Genomic DNA, 13300 nt, shown 5'->3' on the forward strand with positions numbered 1-13300 from the left:
ATCAAGCAGTGTGTCTTCTATGGAGAAGCCACCTTCATCAGTAAACAAACACCTTCATCAGGTGCAGCCCAGAGGATCCTGACAGCATTGCTCATGGCTTCACTTAGCTGATGCTGGTCATGTCACAAAAAGGCTTTTGTCCAGAATGACCTTGGGTTACACTGTGCACATGGTGATACATTTATCTGACTTTGATTTAAATTAGATGGTTTGATTCAAATATTTTCTTTCTGTAAATAGTCAAACTACAACAAATATACTAAAAACACAAGCAGAACTTTGTGCATAGTCTTGTGTTAATGTTGGAAGTGCGACCACTGCCCTGTCTATTACTAAAAGTTCATAATAAACTGACAAAAATCATGAACTACATTAGACAAATAATACAATAAAGCAACGTAGTCCGGAACGTAAATCAATGTAAAACACCTTTGATTTTAAGCCTTTACATCCGTATTTCTCTTAGGTTTGAATAACATATTTTTGTTATCTTGCTACTCCAAAATCCAACGTCATTTAATCATGTCAATTAAGTTCAACAAATCTAATTAATCTTTACTTCCAATCCAGAATGCCCTGGTGTGATGTTCCCAGCGACAGGTACCCTGCTCCTGAGCAGGAGGGGAACCAGCTGACTCGCATGTCCCCTTACTGGGTCAGGCTCCATCAGTAGATTCAAAGGAGGAGAATTAGAGGAGGAATTAAGGCTTCAAACTTGGTGTTTGTGCTTTGAGAGGATTAGACGCTGCTCTCTGTGCTCTGGCTGCCTGACTGCAGGCTGCTGCAGTTGGATATCTTCCATTAGTAGGCCACACACACATTTAAAAATAAAGCTGGAGAAAATGTCCTGAAATCTATCATTGGCTGTGCAAATTGTTTTAGGGTTTTTGTTTTTATATCATACCGTTATTGATAGAGCCCAAAAATAAAATGCAACCTGTTCTATCTCCATCTGTTTCAAATGTTTCCTTTTTCTCTCAGGAGCAGGTAAATCTGACCTGGAAAAAAAACTAAAAAAGTTTTCCAAAAAATTGACACTTTTGCGTCGTTTAAAATAAAAGGTTGAAAGAAATATAAATGTATTACTTAAAAAAAGAAATGCAAAAAAATGAACTTGGGGAAACATTTCCAAGTTCCTGCTATGACTGCTGGAGTAACAGCACCTCCTGAACCACAGCCAACATCCTGATGCTCTGTGAAGCTCAGGAAGCTGCACTTGATCCCCAGACCAACACGTACACAAGAGCAGCTAGATCTTCTCCTCAGCTTTCTCTTTGTCATGCAAATAAACAGGTTTGCATACGAGCACACTTACCCATCACTCCAGCAAAGCTCATTTAAAAAATAAACACATTTTACCCTCCCTTGCTCTTCATCCCTTAACCGCTTAATTTTCAAAAGTAAACAAACACCTAACAACACAGGCTTCCCTCCGCGGTGGGACCCAGGCCCCCAGCCCTCGGGGAACGCTCGCCTGGAGATTTCCACTAAACCCAGAAATAAACAGCCTTCAGATATGTGCGTACGCAGCCCCTAACGAGGGGCTCTCCAGAGAACTCACACAAGCCAATTTATGAGGCTATCGATGAAAGGCAGGAAGCGGGCCGGTGAAAACTGGATTGGGGAAACGATGAGTCATGGAGCGAGATTACATAGAAAACGCTTCTGTTCGCTGACCTCCGGTGGGTTTTGTTGCTAGCTGTGGTTGTGGGTCGTCTGTACAGTAAACACCATTTGATCCTCAGGTGCCTGCTTCACTAAACAGAGTCACGCTTTTATACTCTGGTGATAAACTAAACAGGCCCTGGTGTCACGCTTTCATACTCTGGTGATAAACTGCACTGTCATTTGGCCTTCCGTTTGTAACAGTATTTGCCATGGGAAGGCAAAACATTTTAAAACATAGCATGTGATAGTCTGAGCATATTTTCAAAAGGAACATAGAAATGACAAGTTATTATTATTATTGTAATGTCATTATATTATATTGTAATGTCACATATCGTCATTACAAAGGAATAAAGCTACAAACAATTCCATGCTAACATAGCCTAGTTGTATAAGCCCACAACAAGTCTGGTACTGTAATGGTGTCCTGGGTTAGGGTCACCCAGAGCCCAGATGCCCTAGTGAGGTACTGGGGCACCATGGCAACAGCTAGATACACCAAAAAAAGACGTTGAAGTCCTGATGTTGTGACTGAACAAGGAGCAGCAGACGTCCTGATAGCTGGAGGGTTCTGCATGTGCTGAGGGTTCATGAGGATGCAGAAACACACACTGCCTCTAGTGAACCAGCTCAGTGAACAGTCACCATGGTTACTTAAGGACCCTTACAGCTTGAAAATTCCGTGGGAAATGAACACTAAAATGATCTGGCTCTTTTTGCAAAATCCATTACAGATAATGGAGATGGTGTCATCCAAATGGACCACATAGACGCATGTTGGATTCCTGATAGAGCTGAGGAGTCAACAGAAGCTACAAAAGGGTCTCATGAAGAAAAGGTCACCAGTCGATTGTAATCTGCAGTACATGGAAGGATTTAAACAACATTCCTCTGGGTCAACCTGGCTGAGAGAAGCTCAGCCTAGTTACAGTTTGTCATGACAGAACCTAGTTACAGTTTGTCATTACAGAACCTAGTTACAGTTTGTCATGACAGAACCTAGTTACAGTTTGTCATGACAGAACCTAGTTACAGTTGGTCATGACAGAACCTAGTTACAGTTTGTCATGACAGAAACATCCATCTGGCACTGAAACCAAAGGTCTGAAAGCATAATGTAATGAATGAATTGTTTGATAATGAATAGCATTGTCATATGAACTGTGTCCAAGTCTATGAATGTATTACAGTGGGCCGCCTAACTTGATCATTATGACAACATCACATTTACATTTACATTACATTTATGCATTTAGCAGACGCTTTTATCCAAGGCGACTTCCAAGAGAGAGCTTGACAAAAGAGCATAGGTCAATGATCATAACAACGAGGTAGTCCCAAACATTGTAAGCAGCCAAAACATAAAGCATACATTGTGAAAAAACTAAATAAGTGCCAAAAGGGAAGACCCATAAGAGCATGCAGTTATACAAGTTACAAATTAAAACAACATGAACCACAAAAAGTGCAGGACTGTACCTGTAGAAGAACAATCAGCAGTAAAATATTTCACAGCGAGTACAAGACTTAACTTCGTTATAACTAACCTACAAGAGCAACAAGTCACTCAATAAGAGTCATTGTGATCCTGGAGGAAACTAACATCAGGTCCAGCCAAGCATTCCTAAGTGCCGTTGTACTCCCGGAACAAGTGCGTCTTGAGCCTTTTCTTGAAGGTGGGGGGCCAGTCAGTGTCCCTGATGGAGGTGGGGAGCTGGTTCCACCACTGGGGAGACAGTCAGTGTCCTTGATGGAGGTGGGGAGCTGGTTCCACCACTGGGGGGCCAGGCAGTGTCCCTGATGGAGGTGGGGAGCTGGTTCCACCACTGGGGGGCCAGTCAGTGTCCTTGATGGAGGTGGGGAGCTGGTTCCACCACTGGGGGGTCAGGCAGTGTCCCTGATGGAGGTGGGGAGCTGGTTCCACCACTGGGGAGACAGTCAGTGTCCCTGATGAAGGTGGGGAGCTTGTTCCACCACTGGGGGGCCAGGCAGGAGGTACATAAGGCACATAAGGTAGGAAGTGTTTGAAGTCATAATGCTGAAAGCCTCTATTCCATCATTCCATCTGTCTTCCTCCTCACACAGGTAACACACAGCTTCACACACACACACACACACACACACACACACACACACACACACACACACACACACACACACACACACACACACACACACACACTAATCCCTTCTACCATTCCGGTGCTGGCTTCAACTCCTCCTCTATCCCTCCATCTCCACCAGGGCTCTGTGGCAGAGAACCTGCTCCATCGCATGATGCAGGGAGGGGGAGGAGGGGGCAGAAACAAGGTGAGGACAGTGAAACCCAGCTACCCCTTCAGAGCAGCAGAGGAGAGGGGGAGACAGACAGCAGAGGGGGAGACAGCAGAGGAGAGGGGGAGACAGCAGAGAGCAGCAGAGGAGAGGGGGAGACAGCAGAGAGCAGCAGAGGAGAGGGGAGACAGACAGCAGAGGAGAGGGGGAGACAGACAGCAGAGGAGAGGGGGAGACAGACAGCAGAGGAGAGGGGAGACAGACAGCAGAGGAGAGGGGGAGACAGACAGCAGAGGAGAGGGGGAGACAGACAGCAGAGGAGAGGGGGAGACAGACAGCAGAGGAGAGGGGAGACAGACAGCAGAGGAGAGGGGGAGACAGACAGCAGAGGAGAGGGGGAGACAGACAGCAGAGGAGAGGGGGAGACAGACAGCAGAGGGGGAGACAGCCGAGAGCAGCAGAGGAGAGGGGAGACAGACAGTAGGATCTGAGAACCATGCTAGTGTCCCTCTACAGACCCTTCCCCCTGAGGGACAGGGTCTTCTGAGGGGAAGGAAGGCAGCAGAGGAACACTGTTACCAAATATCTATCTTTGGAATCCAAGAGGATCCACAGTCATTTGAGGTGACAGTAAGATATAATGTGCGTACATCATGAGTATGGCTCACGGTGGAAACAGCCTGGTCTCATCTACTATGTGGAAACACCCAGGCGTTCCTCCTAATCAAGTCAGTTACACAAGTACTGATGTAATTCATGGAGAATTACATTATCTGTCATTATCTGTCTCTCACTGTGAGAGGATAGTTCCAGGTATGTGAGCAGGCCATTCTCAGTGCAGCCAGTAGAATAAGAACCATTTGAGGCTGGTTTAGGAGGGAAGCTGTTCTGTTACTTTGCAGTGAAGGGATTTCTATACATCCTATTTGGTCATTCTGGGAAAATTGCCATCTTTCTCTATCTCTACCTCTCTCACACTAACTCACACACACACACACACACACACACACACACACACACACACACACACACACACACACACACACACATACTAGCGTCAAGCCTTATCTCTGCTGCAGTGGTGGCATGATTAGATTTGTTCGCTTTCCTAAACCTCTAACTCTGTTACCATGGTGATGGTGCCGGCAGTGTGACCCCATCAGAGAGGGGACAGCGGGTCTCATCACCATGGGAACCACAGGTCAGTCTCATCACCGTGGGAACCACAGGTCAGGCCTGGCGCTCCTTAAAGAGGTCCAGATCCTAAGGGAGCTCAACCCTGGTCGACCCAGAACTGGTGCCAGAGCCACACATACACATATCACTGTATACTATATCACTGAATACTATATCACTGTATACTATATCACTGTACACTATATCACTGAATACTATATCACTGTACACTATATCACTGTATACTATATCACTGTACACTATATCACTGAATACTATATCACTGTACACTATATCACTGAATACTATATCACTGTACACTATATCACTGAATACTATATCACTACAATTAGCCTACCATTTATTTTCATTTACAAAATGAAAAGAGCTAAAAAAATGCCATATCATAAACAACTTACTAACCTCGACCATTCGTTCATGCCGGGAAATATCAAACTGAGGCCTGACCAAAGCCGAGGTTTGATATTATATAGTTGAATTTCGTGGGAAATGAATGATTATGGGACAGCTAGGCAAGTAACTTAGGCAGGGTTACACCAGGTCAGAGTGATGGGCTTAAAATGGCTGACTACTACGCAGTTAGAACACTACGCAATCCACTCTGCTGACTGGTTCAGACCAGAACAGTAGAAAGTAAGTGGTAACAGCTGGGTTCGTGTTAATTCACCAAGTATTGGGAAATAGTAGGTAATTAGGGTTGCCAGACCTAGGGATGAAGGATAGGATAGTTTGGGTCGAGAAGAGTTGAAGTGGAGTTGTGTTGCTTCAAGGACCAAGGCCTGGGACATGTGAGGGGGAGTCAGTAGAAATGGGATTTTCCAGCTGTTGTAGAAGTTCAATATTTCCAGCCAAAACACCAAGCACGCAGGATGTGGGTGTGATACCATCAGAGAAGTTCCCAGGGCAGGGGAATAATCCACATTTGGGCTTTAAGACTGGGAGATTGGGGCTCAGGTCTTTGTCTTTTTCCTTGTACGTGTTGTGAACCCATCTTGCCTGCTGAATAAACCATTGAGCTGCCTTGAGCTGCTGAAAGATATTTTGATTCTGACTATTTTTACTCTTCCTTCGAAAGGACGTCTGTTTTCTATAACACAACTTACAGTATAAAAGTACAGAAAGAATATCCCACCCCCCTCCCACTTCCTGTGGCATGTTTCTATGGATCGTTTGAACTTGATTCATAATTTGCTGGCTCTGGAGTCTTACACCTAATTTAAATTAATGAACTGAAGGCCAAAATCCATATCGACATAGCTTCACAATGATTATTTGATAAATTACCTCACTTGAGCTATGGTATTTTAATTAACTTAAGTATAGTGTGTTTATCCCTTAATTAGCACACATGCATACAGACACACACACACACACATACAGCCTCTCAGGTGTAGACTGGTGTTGTTCAGGATGTTAAAGTGTGTCTGTCTTGGGACAGCCTGAAGGTCTCTACTGGGAGACTTCATGGAACACTGCGACCAAGTGACCCCATCTGTCTGTGGCTGTACCTGGATCCATGGAAACAACATGGCCACAAGGCATCTCTATCCACAGCTGGCTTGAGCAAAATAAGTTAACACACACACACACACACTCTCTTCCATCCGCACAGACAGACACACCACACATCACCAAATCTTATCTCTGTGCATCTGAACCGACCAGACCTCAATAAACAGGCTCTGCTGGATTTATCGTAAGCCATTAAAAGACATTTGATTTTTATTGAGGACTGTTCCTCTGCAAGTGGCTCTATGCTACCCTAACCCAGCCTTTTATACTTCTCATCTTTAACCTTCTCTGACACTCATAAAACTCAATCTCCCCCTTCCTGTGCTCTCCCCTTCATTCCTGCTATCCATCCATCTCTCCACTGCGATCCCTCCTCCTTCTCCCTGTCGCCCCCCCATCCTTCTCTATCGCCCCAGCCTCCGTGATCGTTCCGTGCGTCCTGCTTCCCCTCGTCCCCTAATCTGTCAGCCTCATCTCCTCTGGGTCCCCGACTGACCTCCAGGCCTCTTCATTTCCGTCTGTGAGTGCGAGTGTCGCGGCGGGCCTGTTGGATCTGTTTACTCTCTGTCTCTGGGACGCTATAGAATCTTCACATGAGTTAATGAAGAAACTGCATGGGGAACACGCATTCAAGACAGGAAGTGTGAGTGACCCAGACCGGGTCACTGCACCCACACCACCCACACCCTGTACACAACACACACACCACACACACACACCTTCCTACACACCACACACACACACACCACACCCTGTACACCACACACACCACACCCTGTACACAACACACACCATACCCCCCCCCCCCCCCCCGCACAGCAGCATGAGGGAAAGACGCAGGAGGGAAAGACGTGTGTGTGTGTATGACGAGAATGTCAGGATTGGACAGAAAACTGAGGTTGGCAGCAGGCCAGGCGTGTATGAGCTACCAGCAAGCACACGTTCACAGTCTCACTGCCTCAATACACGTGTGTAGGATGGTGTGTGCACGGGGAACAGGTGTGTGACGCAAAACACACTGCCCCCTGCTGGTACCGTCTCCTCAAGAAGCCAGAAGTGTAACAGGCTGTACAGGAACAGACAGGAGAGAGACGGAAAAGAACCATAAGCAGAGAGAAGGAGAGAGAGAGAGCAGAGAGAAGGAGAGAGAGAGAGAGAGCAGAGAGAAGGAGAGAGAGAGCAGAGAGAAGGAGAGAGAGAGCAGAGAGAAGGAGAGAAAGAGCAGAGAGAAGGAGACACCAGAACTTTCTTACCGTCGTCTCCTGATCCGGAGCCAGCATCTGTGGGTGAGAGAACACACACACGTTAACCATCTTGTGTGCATTCAAGAGTGTGTCTGTGTGTGTGTATGTATCAAAATGGTTGTGTGTGTGTGTGTGGGTTGACGAACGACAGTAAACTAAAATTAGTATTAAGCTTGTTGTGGAAACGTTTGTGCTGGAATACATGTCCAGATAAGCCTGTCCCTCCTCCCTCACCAAGACCTCCCTCACCCAGACCTCCCCTCACCCAGACCCCCCCTCACCCAGACCTCCCCTCACCCAGACCTCCCTCACCCAGACCTCCCCTCACCCAGACCCCCCCTCACCCAGACCTCCCCTCACCCAGACCTCCCTCACCCAGACCTCCCCTCACCCAGACCCCCCCTCACCCAGACCTCCCCTCACCCAGACCCCCCTCACCCAGACCTCCCCTCACCCAGACCTCCCCTCACCCAGACCTCCCCTCACCCAGACCCCCCCTCACCCAGACCTCCCTCACCCAGACCTCCCCTCACCCAGACCTCCCCTCACCCAGACCTCTCCGGTGTGAGGACATGTGTCTTCTGTCTCCAACTGTTCAATATGTTTGATCAGTAATTCCATCTGTACAGCCAGCACAAATTGATCCTGGTCAAGCTTCCCTCAGATATCAAGCTCACAGCGCTGTTTAACCATACGACTGTGAAAGACATACCGATGGAGCAATTATAGGAGCCAGGCTGAGAGTAACCTGAGCTGAATATCTCCCCTCGTCCTCCTCTCCCATCACCCTCCTCTCCCCTCGCCCTCCACTCACCCTCCCCTCCTCTCCCCTCACCCTCCTGTTGTAGGATGTTGTAGGCAGGTGTATTCCAGGAAACAGAAATGCTACCAGTACATTGCCTTGAATGGCCCATCATCCATTCTACTAGCACTATTAAAAACATCAACGACCCAACAAGCTGCTAAAGCCAAGCCCTTCAAAACCTGTACCCTGACCTCCATGTGGACACAGATGAGACAGCAGACACACTAACCTCATTAAAGATTCAGAAAAAACAAGCCGCTCCACCCCAGGAACATGTTGTGTCTGAGAGTGGAGGGGCTGTGCGTCCATCCCCCTGCGGCCTGGCTGCCTGCTGCCGGAGACAGACAGAGCAGACCGTCTGTCCTGGCTGCCTGCTGCCGGAGACAGACAGAGCAGACCGTCTGTCCTGGCTGCCTGCTGCCGGAGACAGACAGAGCAGACCGTCTGTCCTGGCTGCCTGCTGCCGGAGACAGACAGAGCAGACCGTCTGTCCTGGCTGCCTGCTGCCGGAGACAGACAGAGCAGGCCGTCTGTCCTAGCTGCCTGCTGCTGGAGACAGACAGAGCAGACTGTCTGTCCTGGCTGCCTGCTGCTGGAGACAGACAGAGCAGACCGTCTGTCCTGGCTGCCTGCTGCTGGAGACAGACAGAGCAGACCGTCTGTCCTGGCTGCCTGCTGCTGGAGACAGACAGAGCAGACCGTCTGTCCTGGCTGCCTGCTGCTGGAGACAGACAGAGCAGACTGTCTGTCCTGGCTGCCTGCTGCTGGAGACAGACAGAGCAGACCGTCTGTCCTGGCTGCCTGCTGCCGGAGACAGACAGAGCAGACCGTCTGTCCTGGCTGCCTGCTGCCGGAGACAGACAGAGTAGACCGTCTGTCCTGGCTGTCCCACCCCACACCACGCCGGGATGGGAACCTGCTGTCAGCCATGTTACTGAGGTCAACACCAACACTGCCTCTATCTGGTCAACATGGACAGGAAACAGAATGAGGAGAGGCGTGCCATAGAACAGAACAGTCAACGGAGCAGAACCCAGCGACAGACAGCGACACCTGGTTAACAACCCTCAACCAATAGACGCTGAGGAGGACCACACCTTAATCCAAGTAAATATACCACAGTGAGCCACGTAGGTGCCTAGAAGCCAGAGATTTTACTTCATTATAAATAATTGTCCATTTCTTTCAAAATGTTTGAGTGACTCAGTAAAAGAGGAACTGGGGTCTTCAAAAACCTGAGATATGTTAACGTCCACAACCTTTCTTTTTTCATCATCGCACCAACCCCCTGCTTCCTCAGCGGACGCTACATCAGGTTCACGTTGAAGTTCAAGTCTTTTATTGTCAGATGCACAGAACACAGGGTCAGACTGGGCACTGAAATTCTAAAATATAAGTACACAGAACATAGATTACCTCTATGATAAGCTAAAATATAGTATACCTCCTAATATACAATCATTAACAAACTATCTTTCTCTCTCTCACACACACACACACACACACACCTCCTTATTCCTGCTCTCTCTTTCACACACACACACACACTCACACACACACACACACATAACTAACCCCCCTTCTCACACACACATTTAAAACACAAGCAGTTTGAGGAAAAGGTTCCATGTGACAGACTAACAGATGATGGCTATCCTTACAAAACAACAACAGCCCCCCTGGAATACCCTGTTTCCATTTAATCTCCTCATTTCATCTTCACTTCCTTCACTGGGTCCAGTGGACTGATCACTCACAGGTAGGCCTATGCTAAAAACGAATGATGCTACAGAAAAAGCTGGAATGGAATGACTAGCCCTGCTCTACATGGCATGAATGTTCATGTGGGCCGGTAACTAAAGAGGTTAAAGTTAAAGACTAACTGCAAAAGGAGCTTAACGACATTCTTTGAGAAGCTAGGAAGAGACAGAAGGAGTTTATCGAACAGAACTTTCGGAAATTAACAAAAAATTTACTGTGAGACACTATGAAGGCAATCACTAATATGGCTCAAGCTAAACAATGTGTCAATGTAACGGGGGCAAATGTCCACCATGAAATACCCAACTTATACGCATATCTAGTGTCGCGTAACTGTCGGAGGTACGGCTGACGTTCGCCCGCATCTGGGATCAAACCCCCGGCAACTCCAACATCCCAAGCGCGACCACTACCAGCTACGCCAACAAAAAACTTGCGTTGCACTGGACACCTCATGCTGTAGGTGACCCAACTGAACACCACCTGTGCTTGATAACCACATAAGACCCAGAATGTTCTCTTCCTTTCTCTGACAAAAGGTTATTCTTGTAAGGTTATTCTGCTCGTCTTTTTTATGGGTCAAAACTGAAGCACATTTGTGACTACTGCAGTAGTAAAACATATTTTACAAAGGCACAAAAGATGCATTTACATTTTTGGTGTTGACGACTGAGTGACTGAGCATTTAGAGTATTAGCATGTAGTGTATTCGCCTGTGGAGTTTTAGAATGTGGCGATTTTAGCATGTAGCGTATTAGCCTGTTGCATGGTAACATGATGTCGGTTATTAGCATGTGGCGTTTTGCATGTAGCATACGCACCGACAGGACAGCTGCCCTCAGACTGCAGCAGGACTTCAGCCTGCTGCTTGCAGGCGTCCCTGCGGAGGAAGCACTCGTTCTGGTAGTTCTGGTTGTTGGAACCGCACACAGGGACGTACTCATTGTTGCACTGTGGAGGAGAGAAGAGGAGCACCAGTTAGAATATCCACACCCAGCTACTGTCTTCAACGCAGCCTTAACATTAGAGTCTCACATCGTAGGATTCATAAGAATTTACATCTAAGAATTGTGTAGACATTTTTGTTTCAATGGTAGAAGCCAATGTTTAGGTCTGTCTTGGTAAATTTCAGTTAATTCATGAAATAAATATTGAATACAAAATATGAATTCGAATTCCCAATTATAGGAAAGCACATTTATTTTACATTTGCTGAATTCGTTCACATCCATTCCATGATTACTGCCCATCCAGTTATAATGTTAAGAGGTTGAAACATTTCAGTGGTTATCCACTCTGTCTCCTAATGACTTAATATAATCCTCAACAGAGAACAGAAGGTGCTAGAGAGGTTTATATTCATTCACGTGGGTGTTGAGTGCAAGTCTCCACAAATGCACAGACTGAACATAAGTAGAACAAGATGTTCAGTTGCCGTGTGTTGGCCTGTGCGTCTAACTGCACCACGGCGCCGACTGATGCAGATTCAGATGGAAAAATGCTGTGTCCATTACTGAGATCAGGGTCCACAGGAAACTAAACACAGCCTGTCATTGGTATTTCCTACGTTTTGATACTGGATCATTAGGTCAGTGGTCCTGATTGTGGAAATGGCTTCTACATTAGAAACACACCTGAAGGATCCAGAATCTGGATCAGAATCCTGGTAGCAGAAACATATCTATTCACACTGCCAGGTGCTTGCGTTGTCTTGTCTTAAGAATGTCAGTGCCCAGTCTGACTTTGTGTTGTTCTGTGTACCTGACAAATTAAAGACTTGAACTTGAACTCCAGGAGGAACAATGTCTTTGCTTACACACACACACACACACACACACACGCATGCATGCACACTCACACAAACATGCACACACATTTATGCATTTAACAGACGCTTTTATCCAAAGCGACTTCCAAGAGAAAGACACACAAACACACACACACAGACGTGCACACAGACATACGTGCATGCGTACAATACCCACTCTCTCCTACACACCCCCTCAACACACATCTACAAATTCACACACACACACGCCTACTGCCAGAAGCAGCACAAAAATAACCATGCCATCGATTCTGGATCGTCGCAGAGCGGCCACCATTTTGAACTGGCTGAGTAGGGAGGATGCGGGGAGGGCTGGCTCCAGAACAGAGAGGGAGAGAGGTAGGAGAGAAAGGGGGGCAATAGAGGGGAGCTAGAAGACGAAGAACTGGTTGTCTGAGGGAGGAGAGGAACAGCACAGAGGAGAGTAGGAGGGTTAGCGAAAGAGAAGCAGAGCTGATTTCAGGGCAAATGAAAGAAAGGAGAGGTGGGAGACTGAGGAGAAAAGGAAGATAAGAGAAGATGAACACACAGACAAAGAAATCCCCTCCCAGGGAAGAGGGAGGACAAGAAAGGGAGGGTGAGTTGTGTGAAAGGGAGGGAGGGATAGCCCCTCCTAACAGAGAAGGCTGGGTGGCTTACTGTAGGGTGTTAGTGTCTCTACCGTCTCTCTGCAGGGCTCAGGCTTCTGACAGCCAGGGACTGAGGGAGGCTGCTTTTATGCCAGGGGTGATGCAACCCAGGGAAAGCAGGCCAACAGGACCCAGCGAGTGTCTTTAACAGCGCCTGGCCCTCAGTGAAACCCTCCTCCCACACAGCTGCAGTCTGGCCAGCTCGGTGTGTTTCCCTCTTCTCCCAGGAGAAGCCAGGATTTAAAACCTCTGTATCTCAGGGGGGAAGGGGGGGGCACAGACAGCAGGCTTAAAGAAGAGGCTGGATCCTCCGTCTCCTGGTTCTACCCCTCCATAAGACTGGGGGAGGGATGGACAGATTGGGGGGAAGGAGAAAGTGTGA

General features: G+C 47.5%; 1 protein-coding gene across 2 annotated transcripts in view; it reads right to left on the reverse strand.

Moving 5' to 3' along the window:
* Window positions 1–13300, reverse strand: part of tmeff2a (transmembrane protein with EGF-like and two follistatin-like domains 2a) — a 44869-nt gene that overhangs the window by 16359 nt on the left and 15210 nt on the right. For both annotated transcript variants that reach the window (XM_047046666.1, XM_047046667.1), the window contains exons 3-4: window positions 11283–11412; window positions 7905–7931 (exon numbers count right to left, since the gene is read on the reverse strand). In XM_047046666.1, coding sequence (XP_046902622.1) covers window positions 7905–7931; window positions 11283–11412 — 157 coding nt within the window. The remainder of the gene's footprint in view (window positions 1–7904; window positions 7932–11282; window positions 11413–13300) is intronic.

This window comes from Hypomesus transpacificus, chromosome 23, assembly GCF_021917145.1.
Source record: "Hypomesus transpacificus isolate Combined female chromosome 23, fHypTra1, whole genome shotgun sequence".
Classification (NCBI taxonomy): domain Eukaryota; kingdom Metazoa; phylum Chordata; class Actinopteri; order Osmeriformes; family Osmeridae; genus Hypomesus; species Hypomesus transpacificus.